Source organism: Macaca fascicularis, chromosome 17 (genome assembly GCF_037993035.2).
Source record: "Macaca fascicularis isolate 582-1 chromosome 17, T2T-MFA8v1.1".
Lineage (NCBI taxonomy): Eukaryota > Metazoa > Chordata > Mammalia > Primates > Cercopithecidae > Macaca > Macaca fascicularis.
The window spans coordinates 24,579,605-24,606,418 of record NC_088391.1 but is presented as its reverse complement, the minus strand read 5'-3'; the positions used below and the strand labels follow the sequence as shown (position 1 = coordinate 24,606,418).

General features: G+C 46.5%; 2 protein-coding genes, 1 non-coding gene and 1 pseudogene across 22 annotated transcripts in view; 3 read left to right on the top strand and 1 right to left on the bottom strand.

Moving 5' to 3' along the window:
* Positions 1-15,738, bottom strand: part of SLC25A30 (solute carrier family 25 member 30) — a 78,316-nt gene extending 62,578 nt beyond the window's left edge. For 8 of the 20 annotated variants that reach the window (XR_012426933.1, XR_012426934.1, XR_012426930.1 and 5 more), the window contains exons 1-2: positions 15,472-15,587; positions 12,440-12,557 (exon numbers count right to left, since the gene is read on the bottom strand). The gene's annotated coding sequence lies outside the window, so the exon portion shown is untranslated. Of the gene's footprint in view, positions 1-1,240; positions 1,340-12,439; positions 12,558-15,471 lie in introns of those variants that run through there. The other 12 variants (XR_012426931.1, XM_074021944.1, XM_065533208.2 and 9 more) reach the window with 3 other exon arrangements.
* Positions 15,693-19,996, top strand: TPT1 (tumor protein, translationally-controlled 1). The gene is made up of 6 exons (XM_005585783.4): positions 15,693-15,834; positions 16,091-16,164; positions 16,690-16,880; positions 17,267-17,372; positions 18,079-18,195; positions 19,477-19,996. The coding sequence occupies exons 1-6, from the start codon at positions 15,807-15,809 to the stop codon at positions 19,477-19,479; spliced, it is 519 nt and encodes a 172-aa protein (XP_005585840.1). The 5' UTR covers positions 15,693-15,806; the 3' UTR covers positions 19,480-19,996.
* LOC123569899 (small nucleolar RNA SNORA31) lies at positions 19,260-19,387 on the top strand. Its single transcript, XR_006693784.1, has one exon. It is a non-coding gene; the product is annotated as a small nucleolar RNA SNORA31 (small nucleolar RNA).
* Positions 19,997-20,414: 418 nt separating the features above from the next.
* On the top strand, positions 20,415-20,551 carry LOC123569900 (small nucleolar RNA SNORA31; annotated as a pseudogene).
* Positions 20,552-26,814: the final 6,263 nt, after the last annotated feature.

The window sequence follows — 26,814 nt, the reverse complement described above, 5'->3', positions numbered from 1 at the left end:
GTCGCCTTGGGGAGTTCCCACAAATGGACCCCAAACCTCCTGATCATCAAAATCAACGGGAAACGTCTTCAAGAGGGTCCAGGGCCCGCCCAATTCCTGTGGAACCAGAATCTTTGAGAGTGCCGCCCAGAAGTCCTTGTTTTTCAAAAGCTCTCCAGATCCCAATACTCAGCGGGAACTTGGAAACCATGCTCTTTACCGGGGTGTGAAGCCACCCCAGCAGCTGGAAAGCGTCCTAGGAATGCGCTGAGGCCTCTGACTGTGGTCACTGGGAACATCATTCCGCGCTCCCTTGCCCGGCGGCTGGAGCAGCGTGTTCGCAGCGCCCTCTGCCGGACATTTGGCAAAACCGTAACTGCAGCCAACGCCCTCGGCGGGGTGTGTAGGGATGTCAAGCAAGCCGCGCTCACCAGCCCCCTTTGCAACGCGGGAGAATGTAATGCAGCTCCCTACCGCGAAGTGGAGGTGAGTACTAAATAATACCCGCTGACTGAGAAAGTGCAAGTTCATCCGATTTTATTAATAGGCCGGCGCGGTGGCTCACGCCCACTAATCCCAGCACTTTGGGAAGCCGACGCTAGAGGATCCCTGTAGCCCAAGAGTTTGAAACCAACAACATAGTGAGATCCCCGTCTCGATCTTGTAGATAAACATTTAAAAAAAAAAAAAAAAAAAAAGGTCGGGCGCGGTGGCTCACGCCCACTAATCCCAGCACTTTGGGAAGCCGACGCTAGAGGATCCCTGTAGCCCAAGAGTTTGAAACCAACAACATAGTGAGATCCCCGTCTCGATCTTGTAGATAAACATTTAAAAAAAAAAAAAAAAAAAAAAAAAAAAAAAAAAAAGGTCGGGCGCGGTGGCTCACGCCTGTAATCCCAACATTTTAGGAGACCGAGGCGGGTGGATCACTTGAGGTCAGGAGTTTGAGACCAGCCTGGGCAACAGGGCAAAACCCCTTCTCTACTAAAAATACAAAAAACTAGCCAAGTGTGGTGGCAGGTGCCTGTAATCCCAGCTACTCGGGAGGCTGAGGCAGGAGAATCGCTTGAACCTGGGAGGCCGAGATTGCAGTGAGCTGAGATCGTGTCATTGCACTCCAGCCTGGGCAACAGAATCAGACTGACTCAAAAATAAATAAACAAATAAATTATATTAAAGAACAAACAAATTAAGAATTTACTTCTAATTAGAACACTCCATACTAGCAAAACACACATAGGTTAAAAAGATGGGTACATACATGTTTATCCAATAGATTTGGCCACCACTAGGTAGAGTTGCATCCTCAGGAGTTTCCCACACTTCTAGCTATCCCCTAGTGGATCCAGAAAGAGAAGGCGGAGAGAGGAGAGAAAGCCAGTGCCTGAGGGGAGCCAGGAAGGACTCACAAGACAAACACAGCCTAGAACTGTGCTTACATTGTGCTGGGAAAAAGAAATAGACACCAGATTCCTGCTTCCTGTTTCCTTATGTGAACCCAAAATATCTGAGACAGGTCTCAACCAATTCAGAAAATGTATTTTGCCAAGGTTGAGGACACGCACCCGTGACACAGCCTCAGGAAGTTCTGATGACATGTGTCCAAGGTGGTCGGGGCACAGCTTGGTTTTATACATTTTAGGGAGACATGAGACATCCACCAATATGTGTAAGATGGACGTTGGTTGGGTCCAGAAAGGCGAGACAACTCGAGGTGGGGGCGGGGCTTCCAGGTCATAGGTGGATAAGAGACAAACAGTTGCATTCTTTTGAGTTTCTGATGAGCCCTTCCTTGTGGAAGTAGGAATTTCCTTGTGGGCAAATTATGAGCAAGGTATGTAGCTTTTTTTTTTTTTTTTTTTTTAATCTTTGCGGCTCTCTTATTCAGGAAATAAAATGGGAGGCAGGTTTGCCTGAAAGTTCTCAGCTTGACTCCCTTGGCTTAGTGATTTTGGGTTCCTTGGAAAACGATTTATTTTCCATTCACACTTGTGGGAGGAAGTGGCCCAGACTCATAGGGTTTCGGTGTCAAATTCTAGGCTAGTATAGAGGGAGCCCATGTGCTTGTCTAAGTTTATTCATTTGTCTACACTAGCAGGTGGCAGCTGGCTGGGCGTGGTGACTCACGCCTGTAATCTCAGCACTTTGGGAGGCCGAGGCGGGTGGATCACTTGAAGTTAGGCCAAGGCGGGTGGATCACTTGAAGTTAGGCGGGTGGATCAGTTGAAGTTAGGAGACCAGCCTGGCCAAGATGGTGAAACCCTGTCTCTACTAAAAATACAAAAATTAGCCGGAAGTGGTGGCAGACGCCTGTAGTCCCAGCTACTCAGGAGGCTGAGGCAGGAGAATCGCTTGAACCCGGGAGGCGGAGGTTGCAGTGAGCCTAGATCGTGCCACTACACTCCAGCCTGGTGACAGAGCAAGACTCCGTCTCTCTCTCTCTCTATATATATATACACAAAAATTTAGCCAGGTGTGGTGGCACATGCCTGTAGTCCCAGCTACTCGAGAGGCTGATGTGAAAGGATCACCTGAGCCTTCATCACTGCAGTGAGCTGTGATGACTGAACAGGGTGAGTCAGCTTGGGGGCAGGTGCCTACAAGCCTTTGAGAGAAGGAGTTCACTCTGAGGACGGGTGGGTGGGGCTCAGGCATTGTTAGTCATATTCTTGTTCTCATTTCCTGTTATGCTTTTTTTTTCAATCTCTCTCTGCCACTTCCTTTGATTTCACCCATTTCTCCTCTATCTTATTATCTTCCCCCCTAAAAAGCTAAATATGATTTTAGCAATCATTTGTCCCCACAATCCCATGATAATAAAATGTCCTTGTCCTCATCAATTAATATGCTGATTTAATTTTTTTTTTTTTTTTTTGAGACAGTCTCGCTCTGTTGCCCAGGCTGGAATGCAGTAGCGCGATCTCGGCAACCTCTGTCTCCTGTGTTCGAGCGATTCTCCTGCCTCAGCCTCCTGAGTACCTGGGATTACAGGCACGTGCCACCACGACCAGCTAATTTTTGTATTTTTAGTAGAGACGGGGTTTCAAGATGTTGGTCAGGCTGGTCTTGAACTCCTGACCTTGTGATCTGCCCACCTTGGCCTCCCAAAGTGCTGGGATTACAGGCGTGAGCCACTGCACCCAGCCAAATTTTTTTCTTTCACATCTCTTTTGAGTTCTTGAAAATTGCTGCTGGATATGTTTTTTGTTTGTATTTCTTTATTTTGAGGTGGAGTCTTGCTCTGTCACCCAGGCTGGAGTGCAGTGGCACAATCTTGGCTCACTGCAACCTCCGCCTCCTGGGTTCAAGCGATTCTCCTGCCTCAGCCTCCTGAGTAGCTGGGATTACAAGGGCCCACCACCATGCCAGGCTAATTTTTGTATTTTTAGTAGAGATGGGTTTCACCATGTTGGCCAGGCTCATTTTGAACTCCTGGACTCCCAATGTGCTGGGATCAGAGGCTTGAGCTACCGCGCCTGGCTTGTTTGTTGGTTGGTTGGTTTTGAGACAGAGTCTTGCTCTATCGCCTAGGCTGGAGTGTAGTGACGCAATCTCGGCTTACTGCAACCTCCAGTTCCCGGGTTCAAGCAATTCTCCTGCTTCAGCCTCCCAAGTAGCTGGGACTACAGGCAAGTGCCGCTCTGCCCAGCTAATTTTTGTATTTTAAGTAGAGATGGGGTTCCACCATATTGGCCGGACTGGTCTCAAACTCCTGACCTGCAGTGATCCACCTGCCTCAGCCTCCCAAAGTGCTGGGATTACAGGGGTGAGCCACTATGCCTGGCCTACCGCCAGATATGTTTTTGTTTGTTTGTTTGTTTGTTTTTTGAGATGGAGTTTTGCTCTTGTTGCCAAGGCTGGAGTGCAATGTTGCAATCTTGGCTCACTGCAACCTCTGCCTCCCGGGTTCAAGTGATTCTCCTGCCTCAGTCTCCCAAGTAGCTAGGATTACAGGCATGTGCCACCATGCCCAGCTAATTTTGTATTTTGAGTAGAGACAGGGTTTCTCCATGTTGGTCAGGCTGGTCTCGAACTCCCAACCTCAGGTGATCCACCCTCCTCAGACTCCCAAAGTGTTGGGATTACAGGCATGAGCCACGATGCCAGGCCCAGATATGTTTAAGAGGATTTTGTCTCCATAGTGGGGAGAAGGGAAAGATGAATCCTCACCCTAAGGCCCAACAGTAGTTCAGGGAGGTACAATTCTATGCAGAATGGTCTCCCGTGTTTAGCCTGACAGGCCAGAAATACAGGTAGCTGACTCATTGGGGAACTTCTGCCATTTAAAAGAAACTATCCTTTTCTTAATTATAAAAGTATATTTTGTTGTAGAATTGGACTCCTGAAACTTTAATGAGCATGTGGATCCCCTGGGGGGCTTGTGAAGCAGCAGCGTCTGACTTGGGAGGGCTGCGGTGGGGTTGGGATGCCGCATTTCCAAGCTCCATGGTGGTGCTGAGATCACTGGCAGACAAACCACACTTGGGACTATCAAAGATTTAGCAAACAAACAAAAAATAGCTAGGATTGCATAAGCCAGCTGTAAATTTGCCTCCTCAAATGGGACATCGCTTTCCATTCGTCTCTCCACGCCGGACTAGCTCAGGGCTCCAGGCTTCCCTCTCCAACGTTACCCAGAGCACTGAGAGAGGGAACAGATGGAGATGAGGATGTAGAGTCGCTGGGGAGGCCAGAGGTTTGGAATGAGTGAGTGGGGTGGGGAGAGGTGGCCAGGGAAGGAGAAAATCAGAGGGGAGTCTCGTGCTGCTGCTGCCTGAGATAACTGATGCTTTGCCTCCTCACCTGAGGTGAGTCAGATGCAGGGATATGCAGAATGAAAGGGAGAATCCGGGCAAGAGCTCTGAGTGGGTGGGAAGCTGAGAAAACAGGTAAGGTGGACCAGACCCAGAAATCCACTTCTCCACCCTCCCCTCCAAGCCTAAGTCTGGAGAATGATAATCCAAGGGATGCCCCCTGCCAACCCCCCAACATCTCTCAGTGCTCTCCCTGGGAGGATGAAGAGAAAGCCCTGAGCTTGCTTCTCAGGTGGGGAGCCTTGGTGCCTGGGACTTTCCACTCCAGGGTGTGTAAGAGGCCATTCTTCCATTGCTACGAAAGAAAAAAAAAAAAAAAAAAGTACCGGCCGGGCACAGTGGCTAATGCCTGTAATCCCAGCACGTTGGGAGGCCGAGGCGGGCAGATCACCCGAGGTTGGGAGTTCAAGACCAGCCTGACCAGCATGGAGAAACCCGTCTCTACTAAAAATACAAAATTAGCCAGGTGTGGTGGTGCATGCCTGTAATCCCAGCTACTCAGGAGGCTGAGGCAGGAGAATTACTTGAACCCGGGAGGTGGAGGTTCCCAGAATTAAAGAGAGATGAAAGACCTCAGACTGACAGAACCCATAGAGGCCACAGGGGAGAGATGAGGAAAATCTGACATCTACACATATTCTTGTGAATCCAATAACATCAAAGACAAAGTCCTTAAAGTTTTCAGAGAAAAGGAGCAGATCACTGGCAAACACACCCCACTACACACACACAGCTTACTAAGTGAACATATATCAGAGGGTCCTTACACAGACGGGGGCAGGGAGAGAGGACAGCAGTGGGTAGGAGGGCTGAGGGGGACTCCCAAGGAACGTCTGCTTGCTGGCACCACGAGCAGACCCCGGGATACAGCAGTATCCTGGGAAGGGCCCTATGGAGTGGAAGGACCACCTCCGTACAGACCAAGACCGCACTCTTGGCTATTCCTAACATCAGTACCTCCTGGGAAGGGTGAGTGCTTCTCTTTTTTAAGTTAGCGAGTGCCCATGTAGAAATGTCTCAGACAGAGGCTGCTGGCTGCTCAGACAAGGCCCTCACTGAGGGTTACCACTGACAGGAAGCTGGTCCTCAGCTTTGCAAGTCAGGGGGCCCTGAAAGAGGATCCATGCCTGGGTGACTGGCACTTACTCAGGAGGAGCTGGGGATGGGCTTGCCTCTGGAGAGCCCCCTTGTGCTGGTGGCCAGGGACACCTTCCTTTTACCCCCAGCCACTAGCCTTTGCTGATTGGGGTGGAGACAGAGAGGATGGAAAATGAACACCTGACCCAAGTGAAGTGGGTTTCCCCTTCCTGGGACACTGAGAGTTGAGCCCGTGGGCTGCTTTGAGCTGAGCAGAACATGAAAAATGGGACCAAGATGGCGCCATGGTAAACCAAACACTGAGGAAGCCAATAAACAGAAAGGGCAGTGGAGCAGATTCATGGAGGGAAAAATGAAAAGTAAGAGTTCCTCTAGCTCCTAAGACAGACAGAGAGCATCTGCAGATTCTAACCCTGCTTTGCTCATTCATCAGAAAAGAGATTTTCCTCATCACGTACCATGTGCCAGGCACTATTCTAGGCTCTGAAAATGCAGCATGGAACCAGGCAGCCAGAACCTCTGCCCTCTCGGAGCTTACCTTCTAGTGGAAGCAGGAAAAAGATAAATATACAAGCAGACCTACAAGAGCATGACAGCCTGTAATAGCAGGGGCTGTGGAGCAGCCACTGCAAAGGGTGGTCAGAGAAGCCTCTCTGAAAAGGGAGGAGATGGATGGACTCTGGAGCAGCAGCAGTGGAAACAGGAAGACTGTTAGTGAGGACACAGGTCCAGGGAGCAGTGGTGACCACTTCATCAAAATGTGCAGCCAAGACGGCAAGAAAGGGACGGATTTTCAATACGTGTGAATGGTCTGAATGACAGGACTTGCTGAAAGCTCAAACACGCAGGCAAGAAAGAGAGTCTATTCAAGGATGACTCCTAGGTTTGAAGCCTATGCAACCAGCAGGAATATATGCATTTACTGAGACGGGGAAGTTTGGAGCAGGGGAGAGGGCCAAGAGTTGAATTTTGAGATGCCTGTTTGATACCCAAGAAGGGACATCAAGTAGGCAAGTAAGTCTATGAATCTGGAGCACTTGGAAGAAATCAGGGCTGGAGGTGGGAATCTGGGTGTTGCCAGCACGTTGACTCACACTGAAAACCCAGGGCCAGATGATGTCATCTAGAAAGGGTGTGGCATAGAAGACTCCCCACACAGAGGTCTGGGGCATTTCAAGGCACCTGGAGTAGAGCTGGCAGAAGAGTCTGAGAGGAGAGGCCAGTGAGGGAGGAGGGAAACCAGAGGATATATTTCCAAAGGAAGAAGAAAGCACCGATTCTGGCTAACACAGTGAAAACCCGTCTCTACTAAAAATGCCAAAAAAAAAAAAAAAAAAAAGCCGGGCACGGTGGCGGGCACGTGTAGTCCCAGCTACTCGGGAGGCTGAGGCAGGAGAATGGTGTGAACCCGGGAGGCGGAGCTTGCAGTGAGTCGAGATTGCACCACTGCACTCCAGCTTGGGTGACAGCGAGATTCTGTCTCAAAAAAAAGAAAGAAAGAAAGAAAGAAAGTGCCTCAAGCAAAAGGGTGTGGGCTGGGGCGGTGCTCACGCCTGTAATCCCAACACTTTGGGAGGCCAAGGCCGGCAGATTGCTTGAGGCCAGGAGTTGGAGACTAGCCTGACCAATATGGCAAAACCCCATCTCTACTAAAAATATAAAAATTAGCCAGGCATGGTGGTGTGCGCCTGTAATCCCAGCTACTCCGGAGGCTGAGGCAGGAGAACGGCATGAACCCAGGAGGCGAAGGTTGCAATGAGCCGAGAGTCTGCCATTGCACTCCAGCCTGGGGGACAAGAGCAAAAGTCCCTCTCAAAAAAAAGGGGGGCGGAGGGGAGGGAAGGAGAGGGGGGAGGGGAGAGAGTGGTTAACTGTGCCACATTCCCCACATTGATTCATCAGCAAATCTGACTTAAGGTCTCTACCTTCAAAATGCACCAGTAGGATCAGATGTGGTGGCTCACATCTATAATCCCCATGCTTTGGGAGGCAGAGGGGGCAGGATGAGGCCAGGACTTCGAGACCAGCCTGGGCAAAATAGCCAGACACCCCATCTCTACTTTTATTTTATTTAAAGAATAGGCCGGGTGCGGTGGCTCACATATGTAATCCCAGGACTTTGGGAGGCCGAGGCAGGCGGATCACCTGAGATCAGGAGGTCGAGATCAGCCTGATCAACAAAAATTAGCTGGGCATGATGGCACATGCCTGTTTACTCGCAGCTAGTCGGGAAGCTGAGACAGGAGAATCACTTGAACCCGAGAGGCAGAGGTTGCAGTGAGCGGAGACCATGCCATTGCATTCCAACCTGGGCAACAAGAGTGAAACTCCATCTCAAAAAAATAAATAAATAAAAAATAAATAGGCTGGGTATGGTGGCTCATGCCTGTAATGCCAGCACTTTGGGAGGCCAAGGAGGGTAGATCACCTGAGGTCAAGAGTTTGAGACCAACCTGGTCAACATGGTGAAATCCTGTCTCTACTAAAAAATACAAAAGTTAGCTGGGTGTGGTGGTTTGCACCTGTAATCCCAGCTACTTGGGATGCTGAGGTAGGAGAATCGCTTGAACCCAGGAGGCAAAAGTTGCAGTGAGCCAAGATCATGCCACTGCACTGCAGCCTGGGCGACAGAGCGAGACTGCATCTCAAAAAGAAAAGAAAAAAAAAGAAATAAGCCATAGGAAACCCATTACTAAATTCACTGTAGGGGTTTCGTTGAGACTAAATCATATAATGAGGGCCCATAAGAGAAATGCCTTGTGTGAAGTCTACCTCTGCCAACTGTGCAGGACTTGATGACACATCCTTTGATATCATCCTTACCCCTGGCTTCACCTTACTGTCTTATTTGTATTTTCGGTTTGCACCAATGGCCTCCTTAATGTTTGAGGGAGCTGTGCTACACAGAACTCTAAAAGCTGCTAGCAATAATTTTTCAAGCAAGGCAAAGCATAATGAAAAAAAATTAATACGCTTTCCAAATTCTGTTATCTCTAATTCCCACCTCACTATGCTCTTCACTTGAAAACTTATCTTCCTTCTGCGGCATGTTGGCAAGCATTCACCCAACTCCTCTTCACTACTCCCAAATAAGGACTTGCTGATATTTTTAGCAAAACAATTTATAGGTCCATTTTTCAAAAATCAAGCTAGTTCACCCGTGTGTGTGCTCATGCACACACACACACACACACACACACTCACATACTGCTTAAGTGATCAGAAAACCCAGCCACACAATTTATTTATTTATTTATTTATTTTTAAAAGTAGAGGCTGGGTCTTACTACATTGCCCAAGCTGGTCTTGAAACCCTAGGCTCAAGCTATCCTTTTGCCTCAGCCTCCCAAAGTGCTGGGATTACAGGCATGAGCCACGGCACGGGGCCAGCAATGTATGCATGGCCCTCCCTTAGCTTGTTTCAGGTATATATGCTTATTTCTTTAGTGCATTTTCCTTATATATTGTTTATACATGATATAAATACTTCCCCATACTTTATTTGCATTATTATGTTTGGTATCTGTGAGAACAATAATATTTTGGATATTCGAAACATTATTGGGGCAAATATCCAAGCATTAACAATTAATGCTATAGTTCCCCTTTATCACTCACTTTTCCCCAGCTGCCTCCCAGAATTAGCCACTGTTATCAGTTTGATGCATAACCTTCTAGATTCTCATGTTTGCTTTTGTAAATATATACACGTATCTAGAGCAGTCTATTGGTTTTTGTCATGTGTATGTGGGTGTTAAATGAAGGAGTGCTGTACAGGTTGTGCTGTTCTACAACTTGCTTTTTTGATTTAACTATGTCTTAGGCCACTTTTCTTCCTCCCAGGGAAGAGCTCTTTTCTATGTTTTTTTTTTTTTTTTTTTGCAGGGGGGGAGGGTTGTTTGTTTTGTTTTGTTTTTGAGACGGAGTCTCACTCTGTCGCCCAGGCTGGAGTGCAGTGGCATGATCTTGGTTCACTGCAACCTCCACTTCCCAGGTTCAAGGGACTCTTGTGCCTTAGCCTCCCGAGTAGCTGAGATTACAGGTACACGCCACCAGGCTCAGCCAATTTTTTGTATTTTTAGAGACGGGGTTTTGCCATGTTGGCCAGACTGGTCTCGAACTCCTGACCCGAAGTGATTTGCCCACCCTGGCCTCCCAAAGTGCTGGGATTACAGGCATGAGCTACCGCACCTGGCCATAGGCATGGTTTCATGCACTGGGAATACAACTGTGAGCAAAAAACTCTCTTTACCTCCATGGCACTTACATTGTCTAGAGGGCCAACAGCAAACAAAGTAAGTATAAGAAAATAACATGTTGGGGCCAGGCATGGTGGCTCACACCTGTAATGTCAGCACTTTGGGAGGTCCAGGCGGGCGGATCACCTGAGGTCAGGAGTTCGAGACCAACCTGACCAACATGCAGAAACCCTGTCTTTACTAAAAATACAAAATTAGCCGGGTGTGGTGGCGCATGCCTCTAATCCCAGCTACTAGGGAGGCTGAGGCAGGAGAATCACTTGAACCTGGGAGGTGGAAGTTTCAGTGAGCCAAGATTGTGCAACTGCACTCCAGCCCAAGCAACAAGAGCAAAACTCCATCTCAAAAAAAAAAAAAAAAAGAAAAAGAACATGTTGGTTAATGACTAGTCCCATAAAGAAAAATTTGGGATAAAAGAAAAGCCAGGCATGGTGGCTCATGCCTGTAATCTCAGCACTTTTAAAGGCCAAGGTGGGCGGATCACTTGAGGCCAGGAGTTCAAGACCAGCATGGGCAACATGGCGAAACCCTGACTTTACCAAAAATAGAAAAATTAGCCAGGCATGGTGGCATATGTCTGTAGTCCCAGCTACTCGGGAGGCTGAGGAGGGAGGCAGAGGCTGCAACGAGCTGCAATTGCGCCACTTCACAACCTGGGCAACATAATGAGATCCTGTCTCAAAAGGAAAAAAATCAAAAACATAGGGATTTCCAAGAGGCAGGGATTGTAATTTTAAACATGATGGTCCAGGATGGCCTGTGGAGACAGTAGCAGTTTGAGCGAAGTCTATGTCTTTCGTTTCTATAGACAGTAGCTTCTTTTTCAGAGGGAGAGAAAACTGAGGTGTTTTCTTTCTTTTTTTTTTTTGAGACACAGTCTGGCTCTGTCACCCAGGCTGGAGTGCAGTGGTGCGATCTCCGCTCACTGCAAGCTCCGCCTCCCGGGTTCACGCCATTCTCCTGCCTCAGCCTCCCGAGTAGCTGGGACTACAGGCGCCCGCCACTGCACCCAGCTAATTTTTTGCATTTTTAGTAGAGAAGGGGTTTCACCATGTTAGTCAGGATGGTCTCGATCTCCTGGCCTTGTGATCCGCCCACCTCGGCCTCCCAAAGTGCTGGGATTGTATACAGGCGTGAGCCACCGCGCCCGGCTGAGGTGTTTTCAACGTTTTTTTTTTTTTTCCCCCATAGAGGTGGGGTCTCGCTATGTTGCCCGGACTGGTCTCAAACTCTGCCTGAAGTAAGCTTCCCACCTTGGCCTGTCCAGGCTGGAGCACAGTGGCATGATCTAGGCTCACTGCAACCTCCGCCTCCCAGGTTCAAGTGATTCTCCTGCCTCAGGCTTCCCAGTAGCTGGGATTATAGGCGCCTGCCATCACGCCCAGCTAATTTTTGTATTTTTAATAGAGACAGGGTCTCACCATGTTGGCCAGGCTGGTCTTAAACTCCTGACTTCGGGTGATCCACCCACCGCGCCTCCCAAAGTGCTAGTATTGCAGGCATGAGCCACTGCACCTGGCCGGCTTTTTTTTTTTTTAAACTAGTCAAGGACAGTAGTGAAAAAGGAAGGAGAGAAAAATAAATTTTCTGCAATCTCTTTTTTTTTTTTTGGGACAAGAGTCTCGCTCTGTCGCCCAAGGTGGAGTGCAGTGACGCAATCTCAACTCACTGCAACCTCCACCTCCCAGGTTCAAGCAATTCTCAGGCCTCAACCACCCAAATAGCTGGGACTACAGGCGCCTACCACAATGCCTGGCTAATTTTATTATTTTTAGTAGAGACGAGGTTTCACCATGTTGGGCAGGCTGATCTCAAACTCCTGACCTCAAGTGATCCGCCCAACTTCACTTCCCAAAGTGCTGGGATCACAGGTATGAGCCAGCTCACCCAGCCTGTTTTCAGCAATTTCTTTCCCGCCACGCAGCCCTCCTGCAGTTGCCTCAACTTACTTCCGAGACCTGACTGTGGAGCAGTTTCCTGCTAATATAGGGTCAGAATGATCACACTTCTCTCAGCCCCTACACAGCATGCCAGATCTCCACTTGGCTGTTTTCTCTTTCTGGCAAAAATTGTCCAAATGAGCTAGAGTCAAATATAAGTATTTGCAAAATATTGGGGCCATTAAAAAAAAATCATTTGCTGAAATTGAACAGTTTATGATGCCAAGTAATATATTCGAAAAGAAAATTTGCCCAAGTCAATGGATTTCAAAACATTTGACTTATATCCACAGGAAGAAATATATGTGGGATCTAGTACATTCATACATAACATAAATCTAAAACATACCTGGGAGTGGTGGCATGTGCCTGCAATCCCAGCTACTCAGGGGGCTGAGGCAGAAGAATCGCTTGAGCCTGAGAGCCAGAAGTTGCAGTGAGCCGAGATGGCACCACTACACTCCAACCTGGGCAACAAAGCGAGATTCAGTCTCAAAAAATAATAAAATAAAAGTTTCACAAAATAATACTTACCTTTACTGTGATTCACCTTTATATGTGATTTTTCTTTTCCATTCTATCTTATTTCATTTTAAATAAAGTTTTTCACTATTCACTAAATTATTTCTCAACTGTCTGTTTATTCTCGGGGGTTGGGTGTTCAAGACCTTTTCTTTTCAGAACCCGCAATTTTATCAATAAACTTTTTGTTGTTGTTTGTAGTTTGAGACAGAGTCGCTCTGTCCCCCAGGCTGGAGTGCAGTGGTGCGATCTCGGCTCACTGCAAGCTCCGCCTCCCAGGTTCAAGCGATTCTCCTGCCTCAGCCTCCTGAGTAGCTGGGATTACACGCGCCTGCCACCAGGCTCGGCTAACATTGTATTTTTAGTAGCGACTAGGTTTCACCATGTTGGCCAGGCTGGTCTCGAACTCCTGACCTCAAGTGATCCACCTGCCTCAGCCTCCCAAAGAGCTGGGATTACAGGCGTGAGCCACCGCACCCGGCCAAAGGCAAGATTTTAATCTAGGGTGCCTTGACTCTAACTTCAGTACTTTTTTTCAGCACGACTATATTTTTATAAAACTTGAAGAAATGTTTCGACCTGAATATGAGATTGGACAGGTGAGACTAATGTTTGAGGGTACTGCATGGGTCAATGATAGTATTTCTGAGTAGTTTGGAAATATTAAAACTGAGGAAAATAATTATACTTGCCGGGCGCAGTGGCTCACGCCCCTAATCCCAGCACTTTGGAAGGCCAAGGCGGGCGGATTGCCTGAGCTCAGGAGTTTGAGACCAGCCTGGCCAACATGGTGAAACCCCGTCTCTACTAAAAATACAAAACAATTGCATGGGAGTGATGGCAGGCGCCTGCAATCCTAGCTATTCAGGAGGCTGAGGCAGGAGAATCGCTTGAACCCAGGAGTCAGAGGTGGCAGTGAGCCAAGATCACGCCACTGCACTCCAGCCTGGGCGACAGAGGAAGACTCCGGCTGGGCGGGGCGGGGGGGAGGGGGTAGAAAATAATTATACTGTAATAATCTGGAAAAAAATATGTTCACACAGTATTAATGTGTGATCATCATCTCATACATTCCAGAAATGAGGTTTCAGAGAGCTTTCACTGACCATGTGTCATAAGATATCCATTTATTTTCGGATCCCTTTCATCCCATTTTCAGCTTCCTCCCAGTTGCCCAATGTCCCCTGGAGTTTTCTATCCAAGACCCCCATCTTCTTTTTTTTCCCCTTTCACCCCATTTTTAGCTTCCTCTCAGTTGCCCAATGTCCTCTGGAGTTTTCCATCCAAGATCCCCATCTTTTTTTCTTTTTTCTTTTTCTTTTTCTTTTTTTTTTTTTTGATACTGGGTTTCACTCTTGTTGCCCAGGCTGGAATGCAATGGCACGATCTCTGCTCACTGCAACCTCCGCTTCCCCGGTTCAAACGATTCTCCTGCCTCAGCTTCCCGAGTAGCTGAGATTACCGGCGCGTGCCGGGATTACAGGTGTGAGCCACCGCACCCAGTCCCCCCCATCTTCTTAAACGGGTCAATTTCTTGGCTCTTGCATTTTGACTTTTCCATCATTCCAACTGCCATCCTGTGTCCTGCTCTTTCCCAAGGGTTGCATTCTTACTCTGCTGAATGCTATATTATTGGATTTATGAACAATTGTTAATGTATTATAATTGTCTGATACTTTGATTTACCAAAATGAACACTTCTATGAGAGTAAGACTGGATCGAACTTGTTCACAATTAGGATCTTCGTGCATATCCTAGTTCTAAGGGATACAGAGCACAAAATATTTGTGAAATGGAACAAGCTTTCAGACTTCATACTAGCATATATCTTTGCCTTATGCCAAAGATGTGAGGATATGACTAAATATTGAAGTTTTGTTTTGTTATTGAGCCAAGGTCTTGCTCTGTCATCCAGACTGGAGCGCGGTGGTGCAATCATAGCTCAGTGTAACCTCCAACTCCTGGGCTTAAGCGATCCTCCCAGCTCAGCCTCCCTAATAGCTGGGATTACAGGCAGGCACCACCGCACCCAGTTAATTTTTAATTTGCGTGTGTGTGTGTGTGTGTGTGTGTGTACAGACAGGGTTTCAGTAGTTGCCTCCCAAAGTTCTGGGATTACAGGTATGAGCTACCATGCAGGACCTGTTCTAATACTTAGTAATTCGGTGTAAAGTCCTCCAAAGAACAGGTGGGGCAGGTGGGAAACTCCCTTTGTTTGTTTGACCCTCTAGCACCAGGGATAAAATTTCAACTTCATCTTAAAGTGACAACGTACTTTTCCAAGACCAAGTGCGAAACAGTAAAGGGAAGAGCTAGCTCCGTAGCTGTCCGCCACAGAATGCCACAAGCTTTCAATTATGGGACAAAATTGGAACACATGGAAACCCTGTGCAAACTCCCGTGACATCTTCCCTTCTCTCCAAGTCCCTTCCCACAGACCCTGCGCCCTCCACGATTATTCCCCAGGGGCCAAGCTGGACAACTCGGGTCCCACTACCCGGACTCAGCGGTGCCCCCACAAAGGCGTCCGAAAAACGCCGGGGCAGATGTGAAAAGTTGTCAGAGGCCCTCGGGCAGTCCCGAGATCTCCCCCAGGCCAGAGGGCCTGACTCTCCCTAAATGCCATGTTCCCCTACATCGATTCCCAGGTTCCCAGAAAAGGGTGGAATCTAGGTTGGACAAGGCGCAGCGCGAAAGTTAATTCTTCTGAGCCCCACCCAGCCCCCAGCACCTCTCCGGGCGGCCCCGTGGGGTAGGGAGGTGCCGGGTCCATCAGACTCCGCTTCCCCCGCTCCGCCCACCCAGGGCTAGGGAGCACCCCAAGAGTTGGCCTCCTCCCACGCTGCGCGCGCACCTACCTGCCCCCACCCCCCACCTGCTGGCGTGCCCAGTGGAACAGAGCCTTGTGTCTCCCCGTCAAGTCCCCGGATGCTCACCTCCCCGACTCGTCCCCGCTGTGGCCCCGCCCCCGCGCGGCTCTTCGTGCCACGTCACTGCCTGCGTCTCTTCCGGAGGCGCAGCGGACGATGACGTAGAGGGACGTGCCCTCTATATGAGGTTGGGGAGCGGCTGAGTCGGCCTTTTCCGCCCGCTCCCCCCTCCCCCCGAGCGCCGCTCCGGCTGCACCGCGCTCGCTCCGAGTTTCGGGCTCCTGCTAAGCTAGCGCCGCCGTCGTCTCCCTTCAGTCGCCGTCATGATTATCTACCGGGACCTCATCAGCCGTGAGTGCTCACTGCACTATCCTTACTGCAGCACATGGGGATCTGGGGTGCGGGTGGGGGCGGGGAAGGCGCCGCCGTCACGGGTCCGGGGAACTCCGGCGGCCTTAGCCGAGCGCGGAGGGATCGGTGCCCGGGGCTCGCGGCCGGCTCTGTTGCGTTCGGGAGAGGTAGAAACCGCGTGCGGCCGCCGGCGCGGGAAATGCGGGAAATGGCGGCGCCGGGCGCTCGGTGACGGGCGGCTCTGTGTATTCGGCAGACGATGAGATGTTCTCCGACATCTACAAGATCCGGGAGATCGCGGACGGGCTGTGCCTGGAGGTGGAGGGGAAGGTGAGTCGGTCGGGCCTGCGCGTGGGGGAGGCCGGGCCGAGCGGGCTCGGGTTTCCGCCGCTCCCCCGCCTGAGGTTGTGCAATCCTCCCCGCCGCCTCCTGGCGGAGGAGACGCTCTTTCCGGGCTTGGGTTTTTCTAGAAAACTGGAGGCGGAGCTGATCCTGGAAATAGGCCCGCCGCCTCGGCGCCCATCCTCCTCCCGGGGTTGTCCAGGACACGATGCCTCCCGCTTAGGAGCCCCGAGCCCTTTCGTGTGCGCCGGGTCCCTACTTATCAACCAGACGCACCACAGGCCCGCAACTGGAACCAACTTTTTAATGACCCCATTTTTTGTTCCGGCCAACAGACAACTCTTAAGTTGGGCCATTTTGAGAAATCCACGGGTCACAACTTCATTCCCAAAATAGTGCTTTTTTGATTTTCAGCAAGAACGAAGAATACTTCTTATCCGTGAACTATTGGCTTGGAAGGTGCTTTGGATGTGTTTGTGTTTTTTGCAACTATATTGCTTTTTCTTAATGCAGATGGTCAGTAGGACAGAAGGTAACATTGATGACTCGCTCATTGGTGGAAATGCCTCCGCTGAAGGCCCAGAGGGCGAAGGTACCGAAAGCACAGTAATCACTGGTGTCGATATTGTCATGAACCATCACCTGCAGGAAACAAGTTTCACGAAAGAAGCCTACAAGAAGTACATCAAAGATTACATGAAATCGTAAGTGATATTGGCGGTACCTAGCTGATGTCTGGAATCTTACGGGATTTAAAGATGGGCTAACTCTTGAGGTTCTTTCGCAGTGGATGGATATACTTTTGTGAAAGTCTTTGCTTTTTATTAATGAGTTCACTGAAAAGAATGGTTGCTTTTCTATGTGAGCATACTGAAGCCTGCAGTCTGGTTCCGTTTAGAATTAGAATAGTACTTTGAAAATAGTCAACAAGAAATGTAAACATTCTTGAAGGATACCTTCTGTGAACTAGTAATGTCTTAACAGCTGGTTGCCTTTTTCAGTGTTGTCTTTTTTTAAGCTTGGGTATTTTTAAAAAATTGATTTTACTGAAAATTCAGTACTTCAACCTGTTAATGAAATGTTGTTTTAGAATCAAAGGCAAACTTGAAGAACAGAGACCAGAAAGAGTAAAACCTTTTATGACAGGGGCTGCAGAACAAATCAAGCACATCCTTGCTAATTTCAAAAACTACCAGGTAAATACCTTAAGTATTTGGATCAAAGGATTGTACAATTTTAACTTCAAGAGCAAAAATTAAGTTGGTTAATCTTCAATTCTATACTAGTATTCAGGGTGTAGAAAGTGGCTTTCCCAGCTCTCAGGTGTTTCCAAATCCTGTCGTCTTGATTGAAAATTTGCTTCCCAGATGACATTTCTCAGTTTTTCTTTTCCTGAATTGCTTAACCACCTAAGTGTTCTTTGTTTTCTGTTTACAATTCTCATGTGTCTCATTGCTACTGGTCCTCCTTCTGATATATCTGAGCTTGTTAATTCTACTTTTGGAAAATATCAGTGGCTTTCCCTTTCCTCTAATTTTCCAACTTCATGCATTCCCTGGCCATAAGATACTTCCAAACTGTATGGTATATTCTATCACTGTCAGCCTTATATTCCCTTACAAGCATGCTCTAGGGTTTGGGATTGTATTTAGGACTGAGAGAGTAAAGGTTTCCAGAAAGCCTGGTGTTCCTGGATTGCTCTGTACATTATTTTTCTATGTAGGTCACTAGTAAGGTGCCTTAACCCAGTGAACAGATGTTTATAATAAGTGGGCATCAGTGCTTTTGGGTACTGGAGTTCTCCTGATTTTTGTGGTGTTCTAAACCTTCCCTTGTACTGTAGGGAATGGCATGTACTTGTATGTAATGGTCTAATTCTAGGTGTTTTGTTTGCTTCCCAAGTTCTTTATTGGTGAAAACATGAATCCAGATGGCATGGTTGCTCTATTGGACTACCGTGAGGATGGTGTGACCCCATATATGATTTTCTTTAAGGATGGTTTAGAAATGGAAAAATGTGTAAGTACAAGGGGGAGTGGGTTAAAATCAGTAATGTAAAAAAAAATGAAGATATTTTAGATGTGATTTCCAATTGTTTTGTGACACAGAATGAGTTTTACAGCATTCTGAAACATGGATTTAGTTTTCTCTTTGGGGATCAAGAGAATTGTGTTTCATATGTAAAAGATTCTTAGGGTATAAAAAGGCTTAGGACCTTGTTTGTGGAAAACGTTGAGTGCAGATGGAGCATAATAAAGTACAGTTTAGGCTGGGTGTGGTGGCTCACACCTGTAATTTCAGCACTTTGGGAGGCAAAGGTGGGTGGATCACCTGAGGTTAGGAGTTCGAGACAAGCCTGGCCAATATGGCAAAACCCTGTCTCTGCTAAAAATACAAAAATTAGCCAGGCATGGCGTTGGGCACTTGTAATGCCAGCTATTCTAGGGGCTGAGGCAGGAAAATCACTTAAACCTGGGACGGGGGTTGCAGTGAGCCGAGATCCCACCACTGCACTCTAGCCTGGGCGACAGTGAGGCGCTGTCTCAAAAAAATAAAGTACAGTTTGAATGCTGAAGGAGATCACAGAACACCATTGATCTTCCTCTAGATATGGCCTCGCTTTCACTTCATAATCATGTTTTGTTGTATACATATGGATCAGTATCAGTGTTTTTCACTTTGGTTTGCTGATAATTGGCAGCTGATCATTGAAAGCTTAGTGCAGTACTAGCTTTTAAGTAAATAGAGCTGACTGCTGAACTGGTATGCAAATTGCTTTACTAATATATATAACTCAGTGTCTCCTATGGAAGGAACTGCTGGAAGCTGTATAGAAACAAAGGCATTCTTTATCCTAGCTTTCATAGGCTTCTGTATAAATTAGGAAGAAGATAAACATAAGGCTATACTGAACAAGCAAGATCGAGAGTCAACAATAGACAGATTACTTAGAACAGTGTAAGATGACTTACCAAAGGGGTTATTCAGAGAGTATCTGAGGTTTTTGTTGGTAGAGCAGGGTGTGGGTGGTACATGCCACAGCCTTCTGGAAAATGAACTACCGCTGATTTGGTAAGGGTATTCTGCATCCACTGATAGACCTTGAACAATTTACTGTTGTTCTTTTGGTTTGCACTAGGATGCAAAAGAAAAATCCCTGCGCTTTCTGTCTGTCTTTGTGGCGGCCCAGATTGAATTGGGGAATACATCTATAGCCTAGAAATATAGGCTATGTTAATGGTAATGTAATTTTTGCAATGTAACGTTTGAAAAACATTAATATAGTTTTTGTTTTTACAGTAACAAATTTGGCAATTACTTTGGATCTATCACCTGTCATCATAACTGGCTTCTGCTTGTCATCCACACAACACCAGGACTTAAAAGACAAATGGGACTGATGTCATCTTGAGCTCTTCATTTATTTTGACCGTGATTTATTTGGAGTGGAGGCATTGTTTTTAAGAAAAACATGTCATGTAGGTTGTCTAAAAATAAAATGCATTTAAACTCAAATATTTGAGAGAATGCCTTTTAGTTTAATGCATAGTTAAATTCATCCTGTAGTGTTCCTGGAGGAGCTAGAGCCTGGTTGTAGGCTACTACTCATCAATTAACTTCTACAGTGGAGACTACTACTGGGACTGGAATATAAAAAAGAATCAAAGGTTTTGATTGTGAGTTGCAATAAAGGGAAAGACCATGCTCATAGCAGTGCCAACATCTGAAGTGTGGAGCCTTACCCATTTCATCACCTACAACGGAAGTAGTTAACTGGAAGAGATTACCAAGAAAATAAAAAGAGACTCATTCAGTGGAAGCAACTTTGTCTCAGCTTATTTAACATAGAGCCAAATCTGTTGGGATGAATGTTAAACTCCCTGGTAACTACAGCACAGGGACTGGCAAACTAGCCTGTCTGACCACCTGTTTTGTACACTTTAAGGTGGTTGGTTGCCTTTTTAAATGGTTGAGGGGAAAAGAATACTTTGTGGGATATGGAATTTAAGTTCGTGTCCAGTTTTACTGAAACGTGGCTATGCTCATTCGTTTGTGGATTGACCGTGGCTGTTGTCGCTGCATGAGCAGAGTTGTGTCTAAGACTAGAGCCTGTGAGTTTGCCAGCCCCTGATTTAAAAGATGAAGGTACACAGAATGTGGGCTGGCTGGTGGGCAGAGGGGTAAAAATGTTCTCTATATTGTATCTGAAAAGACTGGGTGTGTGAATGAATAAGAAAATGCATCTATTTGACAGACCTGGAGCAGTTCTACTACCTGCTGCTAAGGTTTCCACTACAGATGCAAGAAAAACATGTCCTTGCGCTTTCCGTCTGTCTAATTTGTGGCAGCTGAGATTGAATAGAGGAATACAGGGGAAAAAACGGGAAGAGAATTTTTGAGGAGGGTCGGTCACCCAGGCTTGGAGTGCAGTGGCACAAGCAGCTCACTGCATTCTCTGCCTCCTGGACTCAAGCCGTCTTCCCACCTCATGCTCACTAGTTGCTGGAACTACAGGCATGCACCCCTATGCCCAGCTAACTTTTGTAGAGACCAAGTATCACTTAATTGCCCAGGGTGGTCTCAACTCCTGAGCTCGAGATCTGCCCACCTCAGCCTCCCAAAGTACAGGCCCAGCCTGGAAGGAAAATTTTCAAAACGTGAGTTTTGGGAAATAGTTCCTACCAGCCTTACCTGGTTGATGACACTTGTGAAAGAAAAGTTAAAAGCAAGCCAGTGACTCTGGTCTGTTTGAACATGTGAATGCAGTGGTTTGAGCAATCTGGAGTTTGCCCTAGTGTCAAAATTCCAGACTCTGTCCGTAGTGTCCAAAACCTGAGGCAGATATTAATCATGTTAACCCCCACCCCCGTGATTGGAAACAAACCTAAATAAGTATTGGAAACTTAAAACTTCATAGCAATTTTAAGCATTCTGATAGTTTTTTTTGCAGGGATGGGGACATGCCATGTGACCCAGGCTGGTCTGAAAACTGGCCTCAAATGATCCTGCTTTGGCCTTCCAAAGTGTTGGGATTACAGGTGTGAGGCATTGCACCTGGCTTAGCATTCTGATTTGACATTGTAATGAAAAGTGTTGTCTCATCTGCAGAGCCTTTTGTCCTCTGAAACTATAGCAGGAAGGGAGTTTTCAGGCAGTGGTCAAAGCTGGGATAGTGGAGAGGACCTTGAGGTGAGAGATGGAAGCTAATTGGTGAACTAGCCTTGGAAGCTTGAAACAGCAGACAAGTAGCAATTCAGAGGCTTTGTGGGCTCCACCGCCCCGACTTGTTTTGAAAATGTTCAGTTCTGCAAGAAGAGCCCCTGTTTCCCAAGTTGTCTTTTGCTCTTAGCTGTTTTCCCAACATCCAGATCCAATCAAGGTTGGGACATAGCATTTTATTATGTCTATTTAAGCCAGAAGTGATCAACCCTGGCAGTTTACCTCATAATAAACCTTTGAAGATTCCAGATAGAATCTTCTCAGGCCTTGAAGGCTGCCTCGTTTTATGTCTTTTTCTGGTTATTCCTAGGGTCAAGATGTTTTGGGCAAGAATAAGGACGTGCACATCAGAAAGCTCATAACATTTTGTCTTTGAAGCAAGTTTAATACAGGCATGCTTTAGTAGCCTGTGGGCCCTCTGGTTTGTTAAAGTTCTCCAGAGTGGAGCCAGAGGTGTTAGAGGACTTTTCTAGGAAGATCCTTGTAATGTGACATTTGAAAACAAACGAAGGTGTGGAAGTAGGCCATGTGGATATCACGACAAACCATTCCAGGCCAAGACAACAGCAATTGGTCTGGAGTGTGATGTGTTCTGGGAAGAATGTGGCTGCTTTGCTAACCCAAGAAGACGGGAAGGGTTGTAAAGCAGCGTGAGTGCATAAGAAAGGAAGACCAGACCTCAAAACCACAGGCGCTCTGAGCAGAAGAGTTACATGATCTATCTCAAAATTTTCAAAGGATCACTTGGGCTGCCAGGTAGCAGGGTAAAAGCATAGAATAGTTTTTAAGTTTAAATTATTATTATTTAATAATAATGTGTTTTTAAGGCAAAGATGATAATGGTTTAGTCTAGGGTAGTAGACTGAGGTGGTAGGAAATGGAAGATAGAGACAACAGGATATGCTAATGGGTGAAAGGATGGATTTCATGTTGATATCAAGTATTTTGGTCTGAGCATTTGGAAGAAAGGAGTTGGCACTGAGATGGGAAATTGAGTTTTGTTTGTTTTGGATGTGTTAAGTTTGAGATGCTGATTCTTCAGAGAAGTCAAAGCTGGAGAACTATATAGAGAGTGGGAAGATATCAATAGACATTAACAGTCATGATACTGGATAACGTCATTTGGAGAGTGAGGATAGACTTTGCATTCCAACATGAGATTGGTTGACACAAAGAGAAACCAACAAAAGTAATTAAGAGGTGCTCCCACTGCACTTGTACTCAGAAGGCTGAGGTGGTAGGATTGTTTGAGGCCAGCCTGGACATCACAGGGAGACCCCATCTCAAATTTAGCCAGGCACCGTGGCTTATGCCTGTAACCCCAGGACTTTGGGAGGCTGAAGAGGGAGGATCACTTGAAGTCAGGAGTTTGAGACCAGCCTGGGCAACATAGCAAGACCTAAAAAAATTAATTGGGCATCTGTAGTCCCAGCTACTCAGGGGGCTGAGCCTGAGAGGTTGAGGCTGCAGTGAGCTGTGATCATACACTACACTCCAGTCTGGGCGACAGCGAGACGCTATCTCAAAAATAAAAGTTTAAAATTTTTTTAAGAAAAGAAGGAACTGCCCCTGAGGTAAAAACCAAGGGAGGGTCTCCCAGAGGTCAGGTGGAAAAAGTTTTAGGAAGGAGGAAGCAGTCAACAGGGTTACCTGTTGCAAAGTACTTAAGTAATATGAGGACTGATGGTGGTAAACTTGACTATCGTTGGACTTCACTAGTGGGGAAGAAAGCCTAATTAAAATGCACTCGAGACTAACAGTCGCGGGCATGAAATATAATACAGGTAAATGGTTTTTTATTATGTGTGCATCTGCTTCAGTGATAGGAGTGAATTACTCATTTGGATCATTAGGAGTTTCAAAATCTAGTTAAGTCACTAGATTTGTGTTGATGTAAATTCATTCTGAACTGCAGCGACTGTCAGTAACTTACTGCAAACTAAACTGGTGATGATAATTATGGTAAAATTGCAAGACGAGCAATAAATCTCAACCAACTTGAGAAAACACTGATAAAACATCCTTAAGGATATATGTGTGTGCACACAGGTGGACTGGAGTGACTGGCTGCCAGCAGAATACTCAGTAAAATGGAACTAAAACCAGGAGAATTTACTAATTTATAACTGGTAGGTCACTACTACACTAAAGAAACACATGCCAATTCCAGCTTTGTGGTAATTGGCATGTGTTTCTAGAGACTATAAGAAATGTGAGTGCAACTTGAGGTTTCTGGAAACATTTAATATTTCATTCTTCCAAAGGAAAAGGCCTTGATTAAAGTGTTTTTAACATAAAGCAAGTAAAGAAAAAGGTGCCATAGCTAGGCACAGTGGCTTATGCCTGTAATCCCAACTACTTGGGAGGCTGAGGAGGGAGAATCACTTGAGCCTAGGAGTTTGAGCTTGGGGTGAGTTAATGGCTGTAACACTGCACTCCAGCCTGGGCGACAGAGGGAGGCCTTGTCTCTTGCAAGAGAGAAAGGTGCCACATACCTTCCATTAAATAGAAGTTGGCTGCTATGCTAGCCATCTCAATTGGCTACACTCTAAACGTGGAGCTTGCAGATAAGTTAAAAATCATAATAGTGCTGATAGTTTCTATTTATCCCACTGAAATCCTCCAAGTCTATCCCTTAGTCAATGCAGCAATGATAAATCAGGCCCCTGTGCATGTCAGCAGTTCAAAACAGATTTTACTACTGTAGGGGCAGATTTTTATTCCAGTTTATTTTTTGAGAGCCTGTAGATTTGTGCAGTTACACATAGTTTCAAATAATTGAGCCTGGAAGTTGGCATTGAAGTTTCCTTCATATGCTGGGCCATGAGAACCTTCGGGAATGGATGTGGTTTTAGCTGGAGTCAATACAATTCAATGAGAGAAACGTCAAATATGAGTTTAGGGGAAGATTCTTTCCAGGATAACTTGTGCAATGATGTTTCCCTCAATTACTTTCTCCTCCATTCATTTATATATGCATTCCACTCTTAGACTCTGAGTTCAGAGGTAGAACAAGGAGCACAAATTGGGGAGAACACTACGGTGCTGTTTTGTGTGTGAGTCACAATCTACAGACAAAGAAAAACTGAGACATCAAGGGACTCACTGCAGGGGCCCTCTGGGACACAAGCCACAATTATTACTTAAGAGTTATAATACAGTGTTTTTAATAATGGGACAGTAGAGCTACTAGCTACCATTCAGTCCTGAGTTTCTGGGTTTCTTTTTTTCTTTTTTTTTTTTTTTGGAAAGTCGGGGTCTTGCTATGTTGCTGGAACTAATCTCAAACTCCTAGCCTCAAGTAATCCTCCTGCCTTTGCCTGCCAAAGTGCTGGGATTACAGGCATAAGCCACCACACCTAGTTACTAGAAATCTAGTTGTTGGCCAGATGTGGTGGCTCACACCTGTAATCCCAGCACTTTGGGAGGCTGAGGCGGTCAGACCACTTGAGCTGAGGAGTTTGAGACCAGCCTGGACGACATGGTGAAAGCCCATCTCTATAAAAAATAGGAAAAAAAAAAATCTACTTGTATAGTTGTTGATTTTCTCCACGTGTAAAGAAAGCAGATAAGTCCTAGTTTATTATCGAATGCGGCTTGCACATGACCTCCTCTAGAGGACAGGGTTATCAAATTATTCTGCCGTTCCCCAAGCAGTTGGTAGAAAGGTGATATTTTCTGGACATCTATTCGAAACAGAGCTATACATGTAATTTCCTTTTCCTTGAGTACATTCATTTGGGAGTTATCCTTAAGAACTACCAATTCATCGTGTAAGTCAAACACCCAAACTAGTACTCAACCTGGGGGTGGAAACTGGCAGTTAAAGAGGAAAATTACTGCACATGAAATTAGAAAGAAAAAATGAATACTTCTTTTGACTACCTCAATGAGGTGGAAGATGCATCAACAGATGGCAAGTGTAAAATTGGAAGCTAAGCAGACTCAGATCTTGGGCGTGATGCCCTGTAACCTTTTCTTCATTATGTTCCTAGCACCCCATCCTTCCTAAGCCTCTCCCATTAGCTTGAAGGGACTCAGTCCACAGTGGTGGATTTTGTCAGATGGAACACAGGCTGTGTGTTAGTACCCTTGGTGACTGCCATTATGTCAGCATGATGGTAACACCAACTGCTGGTATCTATTAAAAGTAAAAGTGACTAAGCTGAAATTTGGTTAAGTAACATGCAACCTGTTCGGCTCTGTTCCATAGACCAGGGAGGCGCAGGAGGACTGGGTGTGAGTGTGAAAAAAGCAGAGATTTTCGTGTAGGGGAGGAAAAATTGCTTTCCACACCCATTGCTAAGTTCATGACTGAGCCCCTATAACAAAAGACAGATCCACAAAAGCAAAGCATACACTTTGTTTTTTTTTTTTTTTTTGACACAGTCTTACTCTGTCGCCAGGCTGGAGTGCAGTGGCACGATCTCAGCTCACTGCAACCCCCGCTTCCCGGGGTCAAGTGATTCTCATGCCTCAGCCGCCCGAGTATCTGGGACTATAGGTGCACACCACCATACCCAGCTAATTTTATTTTTAGTAGAGACGGGGTTTCACCATGTTGGACAGGATGGTCTTGATCTCTTGACCTCGTGATCCGCCTGCCTCGGCCTCCCAAAGTCTGGGATTACAGGCGTGAGCCACCGTGTCCAGCTAGCATACACATTTTAAAAATGTTTTCTGTGACATGAGAGCCTTCATAAGGAAATGAGGACCCAAAGAAACAGGTGAGTTTGTGTATTTTTATGTTTCGGTTTAATGAAGAGTGAACGGTTGTGCAGAAGTATTGGACAAAGGGGATGATCTAATGGTAAACTCAGGGGAACTCAGCAAGGCCTGTTTGTTCAGATTCTTCTCTGTGTTTCTGTGTCTTCAGAGATGAGGATGTTTATTTCCCCTGGGTATATGGAGGGTACCTCTCAAATGAGAGTCATTTCTTTCTTTCTTTTTTTTTTTTTTTTTTTTTTTTTTTTTTTTTTTTTTTTTTTTTTTTGAGACGGAGTCTCGCTCTGTCGCCCAAGCTAGAGTGCAGTGGCCGGATCTCAGCTCACTGCAAGCTCCGCCGCCCGAGTTTACGCCATTCTCCTGCCTCAGCCTCCCGAGTAGCTGGGACTACAGGCGCCTGCCACCTCACCCGGCTAGTTTTTTGTATTTTTTAGTAGAGACGGGGTTTCACCGTGTTAGCCAGGATGGTCTTGATCTCTTGACCTCGTGATCCGCCCGTCTCGGCCTCCCAAAGTGCTGGGATTACAGGCTTGAGCCACCGCGCCCGGCCCATTTCTTTCTTTCTTTAAGACAGGGTCTCACTGTGTTGCCTAGGCTGAAGTGGTGTGATTATAATTCACTGTAGTCTCAAACTCCTATGCTCAAGAGATCCTCCCACCTCAGCTTCCCAAAGCATTAGGATTACAGGCGCGA